Raw genomic sequence first — 23,857 nt, forward strand, 5'->3', positions numbered from 1 at the left:
GACCACTTTTGGACCTGTCGTTTTGGAGATGCTCTGACCCAGTCCTCTAGACATCACAATTTGGTCCTTGTCAAAGTGGCTCAGATCCTTACGCTTGACCATTTTTCCTGCTTCCAACGCATCAACTTCAAGAACTGGCTGTTCACTTGCTGCCTAATACATCCCACCCCTTGACAGGTGCCATTTTAACAAGATGAACAATGTTGTTCACTTCACCTGTCAGTGGTTTTAATGTTGTGGCTGATCGGTGTACTGTGGGTAATCCTCACGTTTCGAGCCGGTTCCATTTTTAGATGAGTGGGCGATTTGTAATTAGACAAGAAGACAAGAGGAAGAGATGGAGTCTAACAGCCTTAAACACAGAACGGAGGAAACTCCTGGTCACTTATTTCTGTTCCGGTGCGTTCCGCATGTACCTTCCTGCAGAAGCTGGAGAAGAGAACATGGCCGTACTGGTCTTTGCTCTTCAGCTCCTTGGCCGCCCTGATGAAGCCCGAGCTGGTCTGAGGACAGTCCCTCACCTGTGGAGATCAAACAATTCATATCACACTAAGGGGACTAACGCCACCCACAACAGACCGAGAAGCAGAGGATCGCTCCCCCATGAGTCCGAAAATTTTCCATAACCTCTCCCAGGCTCTTTCAAGCCTCGTATCGCTCTGATTCTATAAGCAGCAGATCAAAGCCCTTAGCCTCCGGCTGCCGTTACCAGACACGCTCCCCGACGCCCCGGCTCTCTGATGCCTTCGCGCAGCGGTTAGAACAGTTGCTGGTTATTGGAGATGAAGCGCTCGATGAAAAGCTGTGAGTTGCTGCCGAAAGCTGAAACCGTGTCGGGGAAGAACGCCGACCCGTGCACTCCTGAACCGGGCACGAGTGTCGATTTTGACGACGACGGGAAACCATCTTGTTGCCGGCTTCACCCGAATCGCCTTGTTCCGAGACGAACGATTCCTCGCGTCTATGACGTCCCTTTTTGTGCGCTGTCAATCGCAACCAAAAATGGAAATAAATAAATAAATAAATTGTGGAAAAAAATAGATGAAGTGAAAGCTCCCCCTTGAGATAATCAAAAAACTGTTTAAAACATTTGTCAACTTATCACGGCATTGAACTGCACGGGTGCAGCTTTTCTCTTTGGTCATTGGGTTGGAAAATCAATACGATTGTCTTTGTTTGGGTGGATTACACAGCCTTTGTCGGTTTATGCCGGTATTATCAAATTCACCGCAGCCGGCTGTTACTTGTTGCACATGCCCGATATCTGCATTCTTGCCGGGAAAAGGCGGCATTCTTTAACAACATAATCTTGCATTTTACCTATGAAGATTAAATGTCCAACTAAAGTTTTATAATCACACACACATACACACACACACACACACACACACACACACACACACACACACACACACACACACACACCAGGACTTGTACTCTGTGAGGTAAGTTCTGGAGGTAAATTAAGGAAAGTTTCATTTAGGAGGATTTAAATGTATATTTAATACAACACAGACAATTTATTCTATCATATAATTATAGAAGCCAGAATCCCGATTGTGGCACCGCCCCTTGCGGCCGCCTGCGCGAGCACCTCGTCTCGGTTACGCACATTTTAGTATTTTTTGTATTTGAAGAGCTTATAGAGCTTACTGACAAATAACCTCTTGAACTTGAACGTATATTACACACCTATATTTAATGAGGATGACTTCACTCCACCGGCTGTAAGTTGTATTGTTGCCCTCGGAAACATACACAATAGGAATCAAAAGTAGAATCGATCGAGATGACGATCAAAAAGAAGAATCTTAAAACGCCATCGGTAAAACCTTGATATCCAGTCCTAGTTACAACTATCTGTTTTGTCGGGCTCATAAGGCAGGGAAGTAAATCATCTTTCCGCAGTACTGCCCAAGCGCGGCTGCGAGTTAGCAGTCGCGTGCCATGGCGGCAGCCCTGGCCCAATTTCTTAGATTATTGTGAAATTTGAAACACCGCGGTAAAACGTGTGATTCTGTGCCACACGAGTCAAAGACAGAGTGGGATCAAGGCAAAAACAGTGTCGGAGTCAGATAAAGCGGGGCCGTTGAGGCGTTCCCGAGGCACAACGACTGGTCTGTTTGATCAGAGCCCCCCTTCGGCATTCTAATGTTCAATCCATATATATACAGTAGACGCATTGTATTGTAACCGTATGTACGAATTTTAAATACAAAACGAGTCACTAACGAGTCAATAAAAACTCAAATCGTGACTCGGGGCGGCTCAATTCCACAGCGAACGAATGAATCCGCGGGTCTTTGCTGCCTTGAGCGTAATTACCTCTCGGCGGGGTCTAGGAGGGGTTAAAGGAGCCGCGTGCGTCACGTGCCTCATAACAAATGAAGTGTGGGTGCGGCTCAAGGTTTACAGCGGCACGTTGCACGTTGCACGTTGTACGCCGTCCCCTCAAGGCACATTTCACGCTTCCAGCGACCAAACAAGCCCAGATTAGCCCCTAAATGAGCAGATTGTGAGAGTCATTACAGAAGGGCTGTATTCACCGGCCGGCAGCTGTGAGTCATATTGCTGTTTACCATGACCTACATCACATGCAGAACCAGAATGCACGTCTGTTGTTTGGCGCTTGTTTTGACACGAGTGGAGAAAGCCATACAGAATTATGGGATTGGTATTAGTATTCGATATGGAATTGCAGGTTATGAAGTTCTCCGGCACTACGCAGGATCTCCCCGTCACATGGCGATTGTAGTCCAGAATGCGGTTTCGGCAAAACGTATTATCCTAAATAAAACACGATTCAAAGTCTATTTGACCACATTGATACTGTCAGCCTATTTGTGTTGAAGGTTTCAGACAGGTCATCACATGAAAGAAAGAAAGAAATCTGTCCCCGAATTCAGGTTCGGGTTCGGGCTACTTGGATTTTTTTATCAAACTAGATTTCAAGCACCTCAAGTACCTTCAAGGCCTGTCTGTGCGCCGTTTAACAGCGAGATGACATGCCCTTTCGACACGCACTGTTTTAAGCGCACACACACACACACACACACACACACACACACACACACACACACACACACACACACACACACACACACACACACACAACCGTGTTCCTCGTCTTATCAGCCCTCGGACCAGGAAGTGTTCAGCACACAAGCTGTTCACTTGATCTTTCCTATTGATGCCTTGGCCCCCCTGGGACAACGCATCAACCTCAGAACCTTTTCTTGCTGTGAGAAGCAGCCCTGGCAGCGTTGGGCGGCGTCTACGTCTTGATTAAAGATTAAACAGGACAAGCTTAGCTCATCTTTATTGTCACACACACGCCGCAACACATGCATTACGCGCAGTTATGGCCGACACACACACACACGCAGACGGAGGCCGTGAAATTTATTTTAGTGAGAGGTGGGCAGCTGACAGTACAGCGCCCGGGGACCAACCTTCAATGTCCATCGCTGGTCAGACGATGTTTGCTGTGCATGTTTTTGGTGGGGGTTCTTATATGTTACATGGAGGAAACCCCATGTGAGCACGGGGAGAACATGCAAACTCCACACAGAAAGGCCCCTCATCGGGAGATAACCCTCCGGAGCGCGGTGCCAACAGCGGCCCAGGCGGGAATGGAACCCAGGACCTTCTGGCTGCGAGGCAGCAGTGGAATGCACTGTGCCACCAAGAGGACAGGACAGAAGCCTATTCCTAGCAGTGAGCGGAAAAAAGTGGCTGAACAGTGATTATTTCCCTCTATTTTTATTTCCCGCAATTTTTATTTCAGGTCATTCCATACCCCTGGATGAGAGCGAATGAAGGAAAAATAATTTCACTGGCCAGGACATCTCGCAAACGAGCATCATTTGTCCTCTGTATTTTATCCTTTTTCTAACCGTTCACAGCAGTGGGCACCCAAGGGACCAAATGTAGTTCTGGAGCCGATGCCTCGCTCAAGGGCGACGGCAGGGGTAACATGTTATACACACCTCCCAATGTGGGCATTCGATTTGGGGCATCACTCCTCAGCGCCCCCTAGGGAAAACAGCTGGGCCCCATCCATCCATATTCTTTCATCTGAATATTCCTCCATTTGTTCCATATTTTCAATTTACATTGAACTCGTGCTTGTATATTATTAAGCCGTGTTGTAAACCTGGCACCAATATAGAACGTACAGTACAGTGTATATAGACCCCAACTTAAGCTCCTCTGAAGTGCACGGACGACGGCCGGCGCTGGCGCTGGATTGGCGCAAACGCATCCAACGCTTTTAAAACAGATTATGATAGATTTATGAGAGATTTACACGTTGACATTTTATCATTTAGATGAACAGGAATTAAGCAACGTGACATGAGAGGGAAGCGGCGTTAAACTGTGAATCGGCGAAGGGCGTGGTTGGCATGGCAGGGTCGCGGGGGCGGGGGGGTAGTGGAAGGTCATCCGTTGAGCTGAACAACACTTTAAACGGAATCTGCTCCCGTTATTTATTTCGCCGACAGAAACCTTTGTTGTTGTTGATCAAGGATTTCTGGAGGAAGCGTACACAGCCTGCCTACTCGGTGAACCAGAGGCAGCGGCGTTGAACTCCAACGACCCCCCCGGGGGCCCCACCGGCCAGGTTGTCTTCCACCAGAGGGGGCGGGGAAAAAACTGCCCGTTTATTTGAGAACACTGCGCGTGTTCTCAATTTCAAAATTGGAAATTTGAATATTAATCAAGCACTGTCGTTTTAACAAAAGGTTATTTGCGGGCGAGATTTATCAACACATCATCGCCAAGCGGCGGGGCCACATGGTAGTTGGTGGTGGTTTGAGACCAAAGGCCGACGGGACGCCGCCGCTGTTAAACCGTGCAGCAGCGCTGACGGCATGCCTCGTACGCGGCCACGTCCCTCAAACGCAATTAATTGCCGTGTAAAATAGATCCCACCGGAATGCAGGACTTGTAAACCGGGCTCGGTGCTCCTCGCTTACGTTGGCCAGGTAGTCCCTCTCCCAGGCTCGGCCGACCCCCCAGCGCTTCCTCTCGCCGCTCAACGCCCCGAGCGCCGCCACTTTGGCCCGCACCTCCGCCATGTTGGACGGAGGAATGTTCTTCACAATCTGCCTCGCCCACCACCTGACACCGGGGAGAGGAAGCGAGAGAGGGAGGGGGGAACAAAACATCAGGGCTGCCACAGGAGGAGATAACGAGAGGCGGCGAGTGTCTCTGCAGCGGGGAAACGTCTGAGGGTTAGAACAGGCCGCAGAGCACACGCTGAAACACTCGCGTGCACGCATGCACACACAGACACACGCGAACACACACACACACACACACACACATACACGCGCTCACGCACGCATGCACGCACGCACATACACACACACAACCGCGGCAACAGCAACAACAAGCACACAGATCCATACACACTGATTCTCACACACAACCAGACACTTGAATGCTCAAATACACACAAAGGAGCACACACAGACAAGCTTGACCACCCTCAAAAACACACACACACACATGCGCACACATACACACATGCGTGCACACATGCACGCACACACACACACACACACACACACACACACGCACACACACACACAGACACACACACCTAAAATACACACAAACAAGCACACACACATGCTTGACCACCGGAAAACACAGACATGGACGTACACACACACACACACACACACACACACACACACACAGGAATCCACTACACACACATTTTAAAATAATTCAGAAACCCAACCACTTGACATTACAGGTGACATTTTGTATATTTTATCAGTCGATTTTTATTTAATTGTTAGTAACACACACACACACACACACACACACACACACACACACACACCAATTCTACCCATAACCCAACTCACTTCCTCCGGTAGATTCTCTGCTTTTGGTTGTTATATAAACTCCTCGAACACACAACATTTGATCTGCACATTCTAGCTGCGTGACCTCTGACCTGCGGTGCAGTAGCACCGTGATGTTTTGGAACTGGGCCAGCGCTGCGGGCGCGTGCGGCCACTCCACGCTCCTGCCGTAGTCGCCCATGGTGCGCACGCTGGAGAACCTGCGCTCCACCTCCCAGAAGTGGGCCTTCACCTTGTAACGCTTGTAGCAGCCCATGATGGCGTAGATGGCCCTGAGCTTCCTGCAGCGCATGCGAGCCAAAGCCCCACGCCACACCTAGAGGGAGAGAGAGTATATGTAATATATACAGTATACAGTATGTAAAACTAGTTCAGTGGACAATTCACTGCATATATGTATGACAGTATGTATGTGACAAATAACCTCTTGCATCACATTTCCATACATATTTACTGTATATATACAGTTTATACACATCTCCATACATATGTATATATATATATATATATATATATATATATAAATATATATATATATATATATATATATATCTATATCTCCATACATACATACACATACATACATATATACATACAAACATGCAGTACATACACACTCACAATAATCTCTTGAACATATATACACTGTATATACAAACAATTTTTTTGTTTTTGTTTTTGTTATCTTTACCTAGCTATATTCACATTTTTAACTGCAATGTTAACACATTTCTGTCTGCATTTTCAAGATTTACTTTCAAGATTTTTACATTTTAGTCTATATCCTCATTTGTACTTTATTTATAGATATACATATATTTTTAATTGCCATGGCTCTACATTTTTCTATTTCAGGTTAGCTTTACTTATCTGAATATACTATACTGTATTTATAGATATATATATATAATTTTTTTTATATATATATATATTTATATATATATTTTATTTATTTATTATTATTTCTTTTTTATTAACTGCAACATACACAAGGGGGCAGTGGCTCAGGGGGTAGAGCAGATCGTCTAGTAATCAGAAGATTGCCGGGTTCAATCCCTGGCTCCTCCTGGTAGCGTGCTGATGTGTCCTTGAGCGAGACATTTAACCCCCTAACTGCGCCGCTATATGGCAGCTCACTGCTCCCGGATACATCAGCTACTAGGATGACAAAATGAAGGAGAAATGCATTTTGTTGCCTCAGTACTTGTACTCTGTGCAATGACAATTAGTTGAATGTAATCTACGGTTTCCTGTTTTGTTTTCCATTTACTTCGGCAATGTAAATGCATGTCTCCCAAGCTGATCATCTGAAATTGGAAACTGACAGAGAGAGTGAGAGAGAGAGAGAGAGAGCGAGCATTGAAAGTGACGGATGTAGAGAAAAAGTTGGGAGTCAAAGTCGCTCCAGTCACAGGATCCCTGCAGCGTGATGGAAAGTGGGCCAGGGCCTGGATGGAACCGGGGAATTTCGTGGTTCAAAGTGATTGATTCTAATGCAACTTATACGCAGCAATGAAATTAATTATCCCAATCAGTACGAGAGCTGGAGATCAGTACGAGAGCGAGTTACGATCTGCGACTCTAGGCGGCAGAAGGATTTACATCAGGCTTCCTGACGATAGGAGCACAAATGAGGAGCGTTTGCTGCGACTCAGAGTCCCAGTCCAAGTGGGTCACGACCAGAGAATTTACTGTGTGTTATTTCGATCCCAGGGCTGAAGTCCAAGCGGCGCTTAATTCGGTTTCTGGGTCGTTTCACTACATCCAGAGATCAATAGAACTCTATGAATGCCGTGTTGTTGAATGTCTTGTCCAAAACAGCGACATAATGCATACCCATCAATCACAATTGGGAGGAGATTTTTGAAAGTTAAAAAGATTTAAAAAAAAAATGCCAATTTAAAATGTATTTTTTAATTCAAATATTAGTGATTTATTTGAAGGAAAAAAAACTGACTTTTAAGGACATTTACTGAACTATCACCTAATGACTTTACATTGGACTTTGCTATTAAGACTAACACGTTCTTCGCTTGCATACTTACATTTAACTGCACTCAAATATTTTAACTTTAACTTCATTTAATTTTTGGAATATGCTCACTTTTCTTTACAAATATCTTTCTTTCACCTACATACTATACGCTTTCACCTTATATGATTCTTTTTATCTATTCTGCATTGCAGGCACCGTGACACTTTCACACATTTGACCGATAAAACTTTGAAACTTGACACTTTAAGTCTGTGAACGATATGAAGGTGTCCTTGGTGGGGCCATGCCATTGTTCCGAGGGCCCATTATTCCGAAACCCCAATAGTCCAGAAAAATGTCCCATTGGACTGAAAGCCCATTTGTCCGACAGCCCATTATCCCGAAAACAAACAGCCATTGCTCCAAAGGCCCATTGCTCCGAAACCCGGTAAGTTGCTACCTTAACCCTAACCCTAACCACTCCACTGAAGCCCTGTGCGCCCCATGTCAGGCTCCGTAGAGCAGAGGTTCCCAACCCCCAGCGGCTGGCCGGTGCCGGGGCATTTGCCACCGGGACGTGATCTCCTCACTTCACTGAGTGGCTCAGCAGACGCCCCCCCCCCCGAGAAATGGGCCTTCGGAGCAATGGCCATTTGTTTCCGGGATAATGGGCTGTCTGACAAATGGGCTTTCGGACCAATGGGACATTTTTTTGGACTAGAGGGGTTTCGAAACAATGGGCCATCGGAACAACGGGCGGTCCCCTCCTGGGTGTCGGCTCCTCTCGTACCTTCTGCAGGAACAGCACCAGGATGGGGATGAGGGCTGTCCGTTCCTGCTCCAGGGTGAAGAGGGAGCGCGGCGTCCGGACAAACAGCTTGCTGAGCCCGTACGCCACGTTGTCCTGGAAACCGTGCTGAATGACGATGGCCTCCACGGCATCCCTGTCCGAGGCCATGAGGTGGTTCGGCCACGTGTACTCGCACGTCATTTTATACCTGAAGAGGAGAGAGGGGGGCGTCAGGTCCGAAGCTGAAGCTAATCAGAAGCTTCGGCTCATAATGGTGTCTTCAATTCAGGAGATTGGCCCGCCATTGAGAAACGTACTGCTGCAGCTTCTTACTGTGTTTCAATTCAGTCCAATGGGGCAAAAAAAGGTTAAAATATGTGTTAAGAACCAACATGTTATAAGGTCTGGGTTGAGAAATGGTGGCGGTGCATACTTTAATCTCTTCATTGGTTTTATAAATAAAGGCCAAAATGTGTCATGCAATTTTCATTTCATTAGGGGGATTTTTTTTTTTTTAGTGGTAGGCACCGAAATGTATTTATTTTTCAAGCACTATAAGACCTTTAATATATATTCCTGGACCAAAAAAGGAAATTGCCACCCAAAATTTGTTTAGAAATGGGCATAAAAGTCGGAGGTATGACAAACATTTTAACCAATACCCTACCACTCCCAAAAGGAGAGCGAAAACTGTCTCTTAGATACCATCACACATCACCACCCGGCGTTACCAGACAGATTTAGAAACAGATGAAAATAGAACTTTTTATTGGCCTCAGCAGGGCAGGCAGCCAGTTTGTCAAACATTAGTACATCGTCAATCTCATGGCACGTTGATTGGGAGCAGTTTAATCCATTAAAAAAAGTTTTTAAAACTCCTTTTAGGAATTGGGAAACTCACATTAAAATCGAACGTGTTTTTGAATGTTTTGAACAGAAGTAATATTGCATATTTTTAGAAACATTTTTGTAAAAAAGTGTAGCATTGGCTACAGTAGGGTTTGCAGAAGTGCAAAAGAGTCAATAAAACCTTGAAGCTGGAAAAAGCGATTTTATTTTTTCGAAGGCTTAAATGTTTGCCCCGCGTTGGACACAAGAATTAAGAAAATCCCTTTCATATTTACAATAGACAGTGAAATGGCGCTGAATGACTTTTGGAGCGTTTTGTTTTAGCATTTTGTTTTGTGGTCATTATAGTTCAGAGGTGCCATGTTGTTCTATGTTATATCAGAAGCGAATGATTTAATACCTCTAAAAATTAACTTTAACTGACAGACTTCCCCTGCACCCACCCAGCTCTATCCAATGGGGGGGGGGTTCAAGCTCATAAATCCCATATTTATTTCGAAGCTCCCTAAGTGTGCCCATGTGTACTCAAACCGTGCATGTGATGAGAAGTGGAATGAAGCGAAATTTGAAAGTAATTGTCAGATACGTGTGTCAGAAATACAATGAAAGGCTTTTGCTTCTGACCAGTAGCTCCATTCTGACCTTTGGAGGAAGCGGGCGTAGGGCTGCCGGTAGGCGAAGCCGGCGCGGCGGACCCAGACGTTCTCCAGCAGACCCAGGTAGGCGACCTGGTGCTGGCAGCGAGCGTCGTCAAACAGCACCGGGGACTTCATCTCGTTGGGCTTTATGCAGCGCACGTAGTACGGCTCCTGCAATGCAAGACAAATGAGCTCCTGATGGGAAGGGACCTTGCAAGTGACCTTGTTCACTGGGAGCCACGGTGGCGCGAGTGACCATGGAGCGCGCAGACAAAGAAATTTTAATTTTCTGTATCACAAAAATATTAGTTTTTTGGTTGTTTTTTTTCGCACTTTAATAAATACAGCTTGGCTTTACAACAATGTTAATATCATCTCTAGACCAACCGCACTCAACACCCAACATAAAAAAAACAACTCCCATGTTCTTATGCACTTACATAAGGTGCATTACGATAGTGATCCTTCAATGTCTCACACGCTCTGTTTAATCTGTTGACAAGCACCATAAACTACTGTGAGGATTATTTGAGAATTGCCCAGAGTAATTCATGATTAATAATTCAAGACCAATAATTTAAGAGATATAATGACTGAAAATCATTCGCCGATCCTTCAAGGTCGAAATTGATGGCCCACAACTGAATTTGATATAAGATGCATATATATATTTTTAAAACATGCAGTTTTTTGTCATTATTTCTATTTTATTGCATTCTGTTAAAGTAAACCACTTTGAGTTGCAGATTAGGTACGAAAGGTGCCATACAAATAATAGTTTTATAATAATAATAATAATAACAATAATAATAATAACAATAGTAATAATAATAATGATTTGAAAAATAACACAGTATAACTGTCTACTAACATTATTCTTTAATAGGTCAATGTGCTTGTTAATAGATAGGACCAACAATGAAGGATTCATATCTATTAACACAAAGAGACTGAGCTGCCATTAGCTTTTTGTTTGTTTTAAGAGATTACTTTTTTAATAAATAACCCTTTCTTATATTTTTCAGAGATGGGACCGATCTGTTACAATATCATATCGGTTGCCGGTACTGACGTCATTCACTCATCGGATATATGACTGACAATGTAATCCACGTGCCGATCCAAAATCCATTCCATAGCTTGAGCTGGACCATGAACCCGCCGAGGCAGACCATTCAATTATTTTGCTAATTGAATAGTTTGGCTCGAAAATTCAACTCAGCAAATGATTACCCTGCAAAGAGCAAGGCGCGAATAGGAACTGGCAGTTGGAGTTGGCCAATCACTGCACAGCTGCCATTCAGCTCTGGGCTGCAGGAACAAAATATCAAATATCAAAAAATGGACACTATTCGAATGCTGAAATTGCCATTGAATTGTGTATTTTTTTTATGAATAAATAATTGATTAGAGATGTTTTGGCTAACGTTAACGGCCATCGTTCACATGTGATGAGCGCTGAAGTTCAATACAAGTTCATCCGAACAGCATCGACGGAATGTCCTGTAGTGCAGAGGTTCCCAACCGCCGGCACACGGACTGTGCCTAAAGTTTCTGTTTGCTTTGCTTGGAGAAAAGATAGGTCTGATCGACGCTGCAGAGCTGCGGAGCCGTGAGTATCGCCTCCAGAGCCTCTTAGACCGTTTTCACTCCAAAATGAGCAGGTTGACCAGGGTTTTTTAAGCCCTGCTAAAATGGGCGATTGACACCTTTCCCATCGCCAGCAGAAATGCAGTTTTCTTCCGGTGAGTCACGTTCGACGTCATGAGGATGCAGGAAAAGGGGTGTGTCATGGTTCCAGTGTGATTGGGAATAAAAAAAGAAGAGGAGACGGCCACTTAAACAAAATAAAACTGTAAAACTTGGGGGGAAAAAAAAGTATTTTGAGGCGTTCAAAAGAATCGGATCATTGCTCAACAGCGGCTGGGAGCAGCGAGCGGCGGGGGGCGTGGTAATCACCGGAGCCAAACATCGCTGAAGCGGCGAAGTCCGTGCAAGGGGGGTACTGTAAACTAGGCGTACATTATATCTGCATTTATAACATAGTCTGTTATTGAAGCGTGACCGATAAGGTTCAAATTTGTCCGGTAAAATAAATAATTGTCAGACGTGGACCGAGTCTTGTGACAGTGGCGTAGAAGAGCAATTGCGCTCAGAAACTGTAGGGGTGCAAAACCCCAAACACCGAAAGTGACAGTGCTGCTTTCAAGCTCTTCGCAGGATGAAGCCTCAGTGTTGTTGTGTGTATCTGCTGCCGGTTCCCTTGAGGCTGAAAGGTTCACCGGGGGGGGGGTGCCATGAAAAAACAGAGGCTGCTGTTCTCTCAGAGCCACGCACTCACTGTCCCTGACAGATGCAGGGGGTGAAACACTCCAACTCCCCGACGCCGTCCTTGGCTGCCGTCGTCGCGCTGGGGAAAGCGTCATCGTCACACGCCCTTCTCACATTTAACACCCCGATCATAGAGAAACATTCAGAACGCGCTACGTATAAATCATCCCTTCTCCTTGGGCTAATTCAAGGCCGTGTTAAAAGACGTGTTGCTGAACAGTGGGTTTTTTCATGAACTGGCTTGTTGAGCTGGATATTTTTGGCAGTATGCAGTAGTATAGAGAACAGCCTGTAAAGACTATATAACTGAGCCAAAAAGGAAAAACTGGACTTGACCTCTGAAGTGTACAAACACATTGACTTTGCAGCTCAACAGATCCTTTCGAAAGAGGGAGTCGGTCAGGCGAGGAGGTCGGACGGAGCACAGGTGCTACGAGACGTGTAGGGGAAGTGAAGTGTCCTTCATTGTGACCTGGAAACAACAACAGCCTCGCAAAAAAAGAACCAAAGGACCGTCGCCAGGGGACTCTCCCTTCACTTCGCCTTAGCCACATCAGAGCGATGCAACAGCTTGACAGCCAACCCGTCCCAAAATAACAGCAGGAAATGTCAGAGCTCAGTCGGCGAGACGAGATCAGGGGAGGTGAGTGCATCATCTCCGGCTCCAAACAAAGCCAGACAGGATTAGCAACCTACAAAGCTCCCTCCGATGCAAAAAAAAAAAAAAAGTGCACATCTGTACGCTTTGCATGCATCTGCTGGACCGAACCGCATACCCTCACTGAGCATCAGTCATCATCCGCAGCTATGGGCCATCGTCATGGCGACCTTGGCCTCACAAAAGAGTGATCACAGGGACCCGCCAGTCCTCTCAGAATAGGCTGTGACTCAGAGAGCCATTAGAGAAGCAGGAGGAGCAGTGTCTTCCGGACGGCGAACGCAAAAACTCAAAAAGAGTCTGGATCTAGGTCAACGCTGAGCAGTGACACTGTCAGACAAAAAAAGTAAATAAAAACAGTGCCTGCAGTATCCTTGATTTGACGGTTGTTGCCAAGCAACAAGGGTTTATGCATTAATTGCAACGTTTGAAGGGGGTAAACAAAGACAACAAAATGTGACGACTCAACTTTTAGTTCCCCAATTGTGCCAGTTCCGCCTGCCACATGCCAGCGTGTGCAACATCCGAGTGATGTTTTCAGGGCCCTCTGACACAGAGACACAGGCAGAGATGTTGCAAACACACCAGTTGATTGGAGATGGCGGAAAGATGGAACAAGCCGGGAGCAGATGGACACATGTCATGACAGAGGCTCCCCCAGTGTGTGTGGGGATGGGTAATTTACCTGTTGCCCGTTGGTTACTCTGACGAGCAACAGGCGTACAGCCACCCTGCTCCCGGGCCCCGTTACATAGACCCAAGGCAGGTGTGGCTGCTTAAACCAAACCACACAAATGTTTTTCATTGTTTTGTTGTGCTTTTTTTTTTTTTTTTTTTTCACGAGCACCATATTTTTAAATACAGGTACTTCTCACTTAACGACCTACTTGCTTAACAATCGTTCGGACTTACGACCAGCTCACTGACCAGTCTATCTTGTGCGCTGCGTACAATACCGCGGCGTGCGGCGCGTCTCAGCATCAAGCATCTCATCACGCATCACTCTTTATACACTATATACACTGTATTTACATCTCATCTCAACACCGTTCTCAGTCTCAGTCTAGTTCCCGCAGTCTGTCAGTATTCACTACACAAGCGTTCGCAATGGCCACGCCCCCTTACCGTGAAATAACACTATATACACTATATATACTATATATGCTATATACACGCCCCCTTACCGTGAAATAACACTATATACACTATATATACTATATATGCTATATACACGCCCCCTTACCGTGAAATAACACGGGTCCTCGCTTATCGACCAATTCACTTAACGACCTGGTCCTAGGAACGGAACTCGGTCGTTAAGTGAGGAGTACCTGTAATAGATCATGACTGAAAATGGGTCATAGGTTCCAAAATTGTTTCTGCCACGACCCACATACTCGTACGCCATCACATTTTGAGACCCAACAATCGAGCAAAACGAGCGAAAAGGTTTTGCGGCAGACAAGAGGGCGTGGTCAGGCCACAGGCTGCAGGTGACGGCGCTGGCTTGTCCTTCCCACCCTGGCACAGCTGTTCCGCCTAATCAGCCCCATTTGCACCGATTGGTCGGACCCTGCTGGAATCCTCTTATGTGTTGTTGTGTCTTGCGGGGGGGGGGGGGGGGGGGGGTCGCGCGGTGGGGGACGCTGGGAGCCTGCGGACCAGATTGCGACCGAGCAGAAACAGGACGCTGATTAATGCGCCGTGATATTATGTTCCCATGTTGGCCAGACAGCCTTTCTGTTTATAATTATTCAAAAAAAACCTCAGTTTTTGGCGCCCCACTGCCAAAAAGACTCGAAAGACCCTGAACCCATACCTAGGACTACCACGGTTTTCTGTTCTGTTTATATTCAACATTGTATTATTTCTTCAAACTAAAATCAACTACATATTGCAAATTGACCATTTATTTTCACTACTTCCACCATTCCATGTGGGCTGCGGACCATAGTTTGGAGTTTGTTGGCCCAGGGAACGAAAGATGAAAGAAACCAGCAAGTTCGCCGGCGAGCGACCGCCACCGACCTTGCAGGCCAGTTTATCCACCAGGGCCACGATGGAGTTTTTAAAGAGGGTGGCGGCGGTCAGGGGACGCTTGGTGACTTCCGTGATGCTCAGCTGGCCATCTGGCCACATCTCCTTTAGGACCGGGTTGGCGCTACATGAGAGGGAGGGGGAGAGAGAGGGGTGAAGGGAGGGAGAGAACGGGGTGAAGCAGGGGTGAGCGAGGGAACGGGAGACGACACAGATTAATAGCGGAAAATATAGGCCAGCGAGTCAGGGGGTCTTTCGTCAGAGGGGCGTCACGGAGACCCACGTTTTGACGCCCCACACACTTTCTGCCTGGGTTCACCGTCGTGAACCTCATCGCGTCGGAATAATAAACGGGGAGGAGTGTACTTGGCACCTGTTATACATGAGACGCTTGAAATCTTGGAAAAGCAGGTCCTTGTTCTTGTCCAAGAACCCCTCGACAGAATATCTGAAATAGACGGAGAGGGACAGACGGGAAATGAGCCCATGTGACAGAGTGCGGTAAGGAAAGGGTGGGTGTTGTGACCAAACAAAGTTAAAATAAAGTCCCTGGCCCCCGGGATTATAAGGAACACAGTGTGTCTGTCGCCACTGGGTCGTCATTCGGTTCCAATGGGTTACCAGGTCGCCACAGCGGGTCGCTCCTCACCACCGCCGCACCTCCGCCCAAATACTTGCCTTCCACACGAGCAACAAAGTGAAACAGTCCTCCGGCGGGGGGATTAGAGTTATGGTCACGCTGCTTAGTATTTACAAATTAGGCACATGGACAAATCTCCCGGGGCACACGTGCGAAGGAAAACAAAAGGGGCGGGAGGCAATTATCGTTAAGTGCCACTTTAAAGAAACCGACTGCAAAATTGCACATCATGATGGGCCATTGTCTTATTTTGTGATGACACTATACAACCCATACAAATGAAACAGATAACGACAACACTGATTTAGCTGAATATCAAAATTTTAATATACCTCAAACTGGGAGCTGGTGGGGCGCTAAAAACTGTGCAGTGCAGGGTTATGTAAGATATTGGACCCGATGGGCTGGAAGGGGGCCTGATGAGGTGCGAGCCTGCAGGAGAGACGCTCTTGAATGAGCGTTGCCTCAGATAAACCTTCCCTTTTGAATTTAACTCTCCCCCTTTTTCACACCCCCCATAGCCGTCGCTCTCGCCCTCTCAAAGCGAGACCCCCCCCCCCCCTTCTCGCTCGCTCTGCTCTCCTCCCTCTCCTGCACACAAACACACGCACAAACCCGTGGAAGCGCATCCTTTTTATATAACACATACAATTATGCAGAAGAACGATGCCCACATTAGCATTTCTCACACATAGCTCCAAAACACACACACACACACACACACACACACAAACACACACACATTTCTTTAAATACACAAAAACACAAGGCGCCTGCAAACAAACAGCCGGTCACGTGCCTTCTGCGACTGTGTCCTCAGATGTCACATCTGGAGGCTAAGCGGAGGAAGCTGTCTCAGACAGATGTGCACCCCCCCCCCCCCCCAGCCCAGCGGTGCCAACACCACCCGACCACATTTCTCGGGAACCTCACCCGAGAAAGCCAGCCTGAGCTTGAACGAAAGAACGAGAGCAAGGGGAGGGATAAATAGATAGACAGACAGGCAGACAGACAGAAAAAAAAAAACACACACGGAAGGGGGACGCGTGGCGCAGAAAAGCGATTTCGAGGAAGGCACATTTAGGCAACAAGGCCGGCCGCCAAGGCACAGAGACGTGCCGCGCCAGGTGAAAAGTGGAGTCTGCGGCGGCCGCTTCTCCCGGTACAAGGTTGTGCATACGGGAGGCTTCGGCGCGCCTCGCAGTAGGTCATACAAACGGGCGCGGACGGTAAAAGTGCAGCGTGTGCAGGCGGCGATACCGCGGGGATTTGGGAGCCAGATGGGAACGGGAGGCAGGTGTGCGAGAGAAGGAGAACGGGGGGCTGAGAGATAAAAGGTAGCGAAGGAAGGGAGGGAGAGAGAGAGAGAGAGAGAGGGGAAGAGAGAGAGGGAGAGAGAGAGAGAGAGAGAGAGAGAGAGAAAGAGAAAGGAACACAGGAGCAAAGTGGGTCAAAGCGTATGAGCATGGAAGATTGTGGAGTGGGGGCGGGGGCGGTGGCGGTGGCGGGGGCGGGGGCGGTGGCGGGGTATATTTAGACAGAGTACGGACAGAATCGGATGGAGAGGGAGAGGACGGGACGGGACGCTAGATGGGACAGGGCGGGACCAGGTAGGATGGAGGGGGTGGAGGTGTCCGTGATGTGGGGACGAGCGTGACCTCGGTGACAGCGGACAGCCATCTGTCATGGCAACCGCTGCACCGCACCAGCGGCACGAGCCCCCACCGCCACACATCACTGTGGACGCCGCGGCGCCGATGCCACCCAGGTGCTCCAGATCGACGGACTGGAGATAAAAGAAACCGGGATAATCCTATTTGTTTTACGGAGTCGTTCCCCCAATGCCAGGACATAATATCGATAAAATAGTATACAAAGGTACTCTTTGTATCTCAGATCAGGGGGTCCCAACCTACAGTCCGTAGCCCCCTAGGGGTCCTCGAAGAAATTGCAGGGGGTCTGCAGCAATAGTTATTTGTTTTTGGGGTTTTTTTGTTTTTACATACATTTTCTTCACAAAATATATTAAAGATATTGTGATTCAGAGTATCAGTTATAGAGGGTAATTATATTCTGTGAAAATATATTATATATTTTTTTAAACTTTAATAAGATATACATAAACATAAAAACTTTAATAGATATGTACCCACCATTATTAGTTTAGTGGAGTACACTTTTTTGAAGTTTAAGTTTAACCTTAAACCACATGAAAGTTTATTATCGGCAGATAATTTATATACAACTTTTATTTTATTTTTAATTTTTTTGGGAGGGGGGCTCTCAGCAAGAGCTTGTTCTTCCAAGGAGGGCCTTGCTATAAAACATTCGGGTGTGTCTTAATCTTAGTCTTAGAAGTTCATGAAAACATCAAGGTAGGTAATACACTCCGGTAAAAGTGATCCTTCTTGAGGGTCAAAGATGATCCGACTGCAGATGAGACATTGCAGACTCTTTGAGGGCGTGTCCGGCATCGTAAGGGCCTGGACTTCCCCGAATCGGAGGCCACGTGTGAAGCCCTGCCCCACCTCCGCTTCATCGCTGCCGCTCCCGCTGTCATACGGGGGCCGCACCGTGTGCCGACAGAGTGGAGGGGCTGGCCCCTGGTGCCGCACCGTCCCTCATCTCTCCTCCTCTAGCTCCCCTTGATACTGTAATGCCCCCTCCCCAGCCCAACACCATCCCCTTCACGCACACACAAATACACACACACACACACACACACACACACACACACACACACAGAGACCCACACACCCACACAGAGACACACATACCCACAAACCCACCCACCCACACACCAACACACACACTGACACACTCTAGATTAAGGGCAGCACACGTGGCCAGTGTGAGTGTTGTACAACCAGAGATGTAATACAGAGTGTGTGACAACTAGAGGTGTTTGCGTGTGACCCACTCAATAGTTTTCTGTCCATATATTAGAACCCGTTCACCAGATGCATTTTAATTTACCATGAACTGGCAAACACCAATAGAAATGCTTCAACCTCTGGTCACTGACAACCTCACCGTGTTCGACGCCAACGCACTGCAGAACTACGCCTTGTTTTCAAAACTCCACAGAGAACACGAGTCTATTCAACGAATGCCTTTCAGATTTCGGATTTTCGGACTCCAAGGTTCCGTCGGATTGTCAGTACACAAGCGCGCCGTGTGTGTGTGTGTGTGTGTGCGTGTGTGTGTGGGGGATGACAGACGTGTGATCTTTGGTGCGAGCGTGCTTTGTTTTTCCCCCAGACACTCCCGAGCTAAACATATTTTGACGGCTAATGAGAAACTACAGACGACAAACTTCAGCTCTGGGGTATTTATAGGGTCTTTTTCCTCGTCGAAGATTAACCCGAGTCCCGTGGGGGCATCGGAGAGATCTGCGACAATGGACGGAGCCGGAGCCTCCATTCCCGATGTCAGCTGGTCAAAAGCCACAGCAAATGTCTCAGATTGACCTTTCATAATAGGATTACAAATCACTTGTGCGCTGTCATACATCAATGGAAACTTACTGAATTGATTCAGTTAAATGTTTGTGCAATCCCCAATGGGGGGCTAAGTCACGAGGATGCCGCTGTGTTTCATTCGTTTACTTATTGAGTGCTGGAAACTTGTCCCCGCATTTTGGGTTTTTTTTGTTTTGTGTCGTTGTGTAAAGCCACCGTTTTTGATTTTGTTTCCGCTGCCTATTGGCCTCCCTTGAAAGAGAGCTTATTATCCTTAATTTGACTTTACTGGTTAAATAAAGAACGATAAAGGAACATATATTTTTAAAATAAATACATAAATAATCAAATATAATAAATACACTACAAACTGCACACTAGTCTGAGAGATCCTTGATCTCAATGGGATTTTGTTCAGTGATTATAAAGAATAAAAATACAATAAAAAATACATTAAAATGAGCACTGAGTCTGATAATAGAGATGACAATGACATTCAAAACAATGATTAAAAAAAAAAAAAAAAAAAAAAAAGGTAAACGTTGAGGTGACTCACGTGACATCTCCGGCGTAGTGACGTATGCGGAAGTGTTTCTGAAACTCCATGCTCTTGTCTGTGGGGCTGAGCTGGAGACAAACAACCTTTTGAGTCCCTAGGACACTGGGGAGATGTAATCAACTTGACCTACATCTGCGGCTTGTGACCGACATCTTTTACAGGACGAGATGAGCGAAAGTGCAAGTCACGTGTCACTGCGAGGACAATAAAGCCACTGTATCTTAAGCGTCCATCAAAACTTAGATGATGGCGGATGAAAACACACTAGCGCCCTCCACTGGCCACGGGGGGGGGGGGGGGGGGGGGGCTGCAACACTAGTGAACACGAGCGATCCAAAGCAATACACTCAGAAAGTTGAACTCAGATTCTTTCATATTCTACGGTCCAAAGGGGGTGGCTTAGACAAAAACAAGTTTTGTTTTTGTGCCATTTGCACAACAGAACAGCATGGAAGCAGCGATTTCTGCTTATGAAATAAATGATTATACCGTGTACATAGAGCCAGCCACAACATTGTAGGACAATGAACAAAGAAATAAAAAAATATGGTAATAAAAGCATGCGTAGAAAGTACTGAGCGCTGAGTAAAATAATATTTACTGAAAGAAAGAACCATTTTGTCAAATGGTAATTTCTGGCTGAAGGTTTAATTGGATATACATTAATTACCAATTAATCATCCACCCTGACCTGTGACTGGTGTGATCACTAAATGCTGTCACAAGACGGTGAGGCCTTCGCTAGGATTTTAAAAAAGACATTGAGATACGTGACGGAGCGACGGCGGGTGCCGGGACCTTTCTGGAGGTGTAATGGGGGTGCTGGGCCAGCTTGGAGTCCAGGCTCTCCAGGCAGACGGTGTCGGTGACCCTGCCCGCACTCAGGCAGGCCTCGTCCAGGACGGAGATGATGCCTCGGTGGGGCTGGTCCACCAGGTCCACGATGATCTGGTTGTTGAAGTAGTCGATCTGGGAGCGAGGGAGGGGGGAAACGCAACATGCGGTCACGCGGCGTCGGTGAACGCGTGTGACAGCGGTTTGCTCGAGCGCTCCGACGGACGTGTTCGTTTACGTGTCGAGTAGGGTCTATTTAGGGAACAGGGGGTCCCGTGTGTTGCGTGTTTGCGGATCCTCACATGCTGCCAGGCGATGCCCTCTCTCTGGTACTCGTCCTGCTCCTGACAGAGGATCAGCTCGATGAAGAGCTGCTGCAGCTTCTCGTTGCAGTAGTTGATGCAGAACTGTTCGAAACTGCCCCCCGACACAGGACGTCAGACAGCTCAGTGAGAAACACCGTCCACGCCGACCGAAAACCGTGGCTTCCCCGAGTCCCGCGATGACTGAGAGCGGGAGCGGCTCACCTGTTTTTGTCGAAGATCTCAAAGCCGTAGATGTCCAGCACGCCGATGACCGTGTTCTTCCCATGGAGCACCGGGTCGTAGTCTTTCACCTCGATGACGCCGTTGATGCGTTGCACAATCCAGCCGAAAAGTCGTTCGTAGAGAGCCTGTCGCGTGAAAACAGAGATATAATTAACATTAAAGCTGCGAGCGGCGACGGGCGGGTCCTCGACGTGCAGGTGCCGGTGGGACGCAAGTTTGAAGTCGATCGGATAAATCGCCGAGGAGGAGGAGTCCGCGAAAGTACGGAGCGTGAAAATGACCAAAAGGCGACAAAAATATCATGTTAAACACTGACATTTCTTCGAAACATGTAATTCAACGCTTTGCCGAAAAACGAAAACTCAATCTTTTACCGCTTTTTAACCGTGAAGGAGTCCTGTAGACACTCGCCAAGTTTGAAGTCGATCCGATAAATCGCCGAGGAGGATTTGGAGAAAGTGCAAAGCATAAAAATGACCAAAAAGTGACTGAAATGGCGCCTTTAATTACATATGGCCGACTACCTGCTGGGTTTTGGTCATGGCCCCAATATGGTGTTTTTTAGTCTCGTGATGTAACAGATGTGTACCGAATTTTCGTGAAAATAAATGAATAGGTTTTTGGGGTGTTTTTTTTACATTTTTTAAAATCTCCTAGCGGGCGATCGCGAGCCATTTTGTTCAAGTTCATGTTGAAGAGATTATTTGTCACATACATATACATACGGTCATACATATATGCAGTGAAATGTTATGACGCCCGGTGATTACGCACAATAAGCTCTAAAAATTCCAAAAATACTCAAATGCTTAATCGACACAAGGTGACGCCCATGCACGAGTGCCTGAAGGCCCCCAAAAGGCAGATTCAAAATTGCTGAAGAAGAATGGGAAGAAGAATAAACGGAGCAATGACAACAGGGTCTCCGCCCACACGGGTGGGGCTGGGACCCCCGCCAATGTCCGGCGAGGAGGAGCAGCCGCACCTTGGCGAAGGCGTCCCTCCCGAAGCAGGCGTCCTGCTCGCTGTGACCCTTCTCGATGACCTCGCCGCCCCCGGTGGCCACCGTGCGGAACAGCAGGCTCTTGCTGACGTCCCCCGGCTCGGCGGTCGTCAGCTCCGCGATGTGCTCCACGGCTTCCTGCCCCACCACCCGGACGCTCTCGCCGTCGTCCTCAAACTGGAGGTTTCCCTGAGGGATCGGCCCGGCCTCATCAAACGACACGTCAGGAATGACAGCGCGCCGCTGCCCCTGGACAACCCACCTTCTGACTACTCGTCGCTCGTAACGGTATGGATCTCATCTGCTTTCTTCTTGCCTTTTAACTCTGATAAAACTGAGATGCCTGTTTGTCAGGCCTGCCAGACTCAGTAGGGACTGTTGTAAAAACTCAAAACTTATAATTGATGTATTGTGTTCTGATATTGAGATTAACATGGTGACCTTGATACCTTAATGTGGTGACCCTGCTGTGTAGGGGGAGGAGATTTAACGTCTCTTCAATGCTTTATGGTTCAATGTTTCTTCCACTGTAAACGCAGTGAGAAGCTGCAGCAGAGTGGTACGTTTTCTCAACAGTAAAATGTTCGGCGACGTCGCGCTGTGAACCGTTACAAATGATGGGAAGCTTGTCGTTGCAGTAACCGTCCCTACCAGAAGAAGAATGGCCGCCAGGATCCTATAGATGGACTCAACCTCCTGGTCGGAGAAGCCGATGACTCGCAGGGCGCTCAGCACCGCTTTGTGCTTGGAGCGATCGCTGTCGGACGTCTGAACCAAAGGAGGATGTTTTATTTCACTGAAATCAATGATTGCGTATAAAAATGCCAGGGTGCGCCGTGGGGTTTAGGAGTGTGGAGGAAAGTTGAAATGACTCACGCTCGTCTCAGCTCCCTCTTTAGTGTAGACGTACAGAGCGGGATCGTTCCCCAGGTGAAACGACTCCAACATTTCATTGGAGCCTCCACGCAACAACTATAAAAAAAGAAAAAAATATATATAAAAAAAAATATATATATATATACAGTATATGTATACTGTCAGTTGGTAAGAACAGGCACTGCTGCAGCTGTGCATTAACCACAGGTAGATCAGTCTGGTATCATTACATTACAGTATATATGTTTAATATCATTCTATAATGTAGGATTTTGAATTTGAAAGCAGAAATCACAATATGTCGCATATATTGTGATGAAATGCAATATTACCTTTGAAAGATTCTGTATGTATTTTTTTTTATATATATATACAGTATACACCCTTATCAGTCCCACAATGGGGAAATTTGCAATTTCTCTGCATTTACCCATCCTAGTATCTGACATGTCTAGGAGCAGTGAGCTGCCCGGGGAGCAGTTAGGGGGTTAAGTGTCTTGCTAATACTCTCTCACGACCGGACGACTGCAACGCTCTACCGGCTGCTCTACCAGCGCGCGCCGTCAAGCCACTGCGGATGATTCAGAATGCAGCAGCGCGCCTGGTTTTCAAGCAGCCAAAGCCTGCACGTGTCACGCCTCTCTTCATCTTTTCTCCGCCAGCTCCCCGTAGCTGTCCGCGTCAAGTTCAAATCCTTGGTGCTGGCCTTCAGAGCAGCCACTGGATCTGCACCCAAACACGCTGCATCACGCATCAGGCCATACGCCCCCAACCCG

General features: G+C 47.1%; 1 protein-coding gene across 1 annotated transcript in view; it reads right to left on the minus strand.

The window, feature by feature from the left end:
- The window catches only part of myo1g (myosin IG), a 49,286-nt gene that overhangs the window by 21,118 nt on the left and 4,311 nt on the right, over positions 1–23,857 (minus strand). Inside the window, exons 5-18 of the mRNA XM_080009398.1 lie at positions 23,082–23,177; positions 22,857–22,973; positions 22,188–22,394; positions 21,182–21,327; positions 20,957–21,071; positions 20,619–20,789; positions 19,818–19,888; positions 15,534–15,608; positions 15,152–15,284; positions 10,139–10,305; positions 8,648–8,855; positions 5,975–6,198; positions 4,980–5,124; positions 417–521 (exon numbers count right to left, since the gene is read on the minus strand). Coding sequence (XP_079865524.1) covers positions 417–521; positions 4,980–5,124; positions 5,975–6,198; positions 8,648–8,855; positions 10,139–10,305; positions 15,152–15,284; positions 15,534–15,608; positions 19,818–19,888; positions 20,619–20,789; positions 20,957–21,071; positions 21,182–21,327; positions 22,188–22,394; positions 22,857–22,973; positions 23,082–23,177 — 1,980 coding nt within the window. The remainder of the gene's footprint in view (positions 1–416; positions 522–4,979; positions 5,125–5,974; positions 6,199–8,647; positions 8,856–10,138; positions 10,306–15,151; positions 15,285–15,533; positions 15,609–19,817; positions 19,889–20,618; positions 20,790–20,956; positions 21,072–21,181; positions 21,328–22,187; positions 22,395–22,856; positions 22,974–23,081; positions 23,178–23,857) is intronic.

This window comes from Zeus faber, assembly GCF_960531495.2.
Source record: "Zeus faber genome assembly, chromosome: 1".
NCBI lineage: Eukaryota > Metazoa > Chordata > Actinopteri > Zeiformes > Zeidae > Zeus > Zeus faber.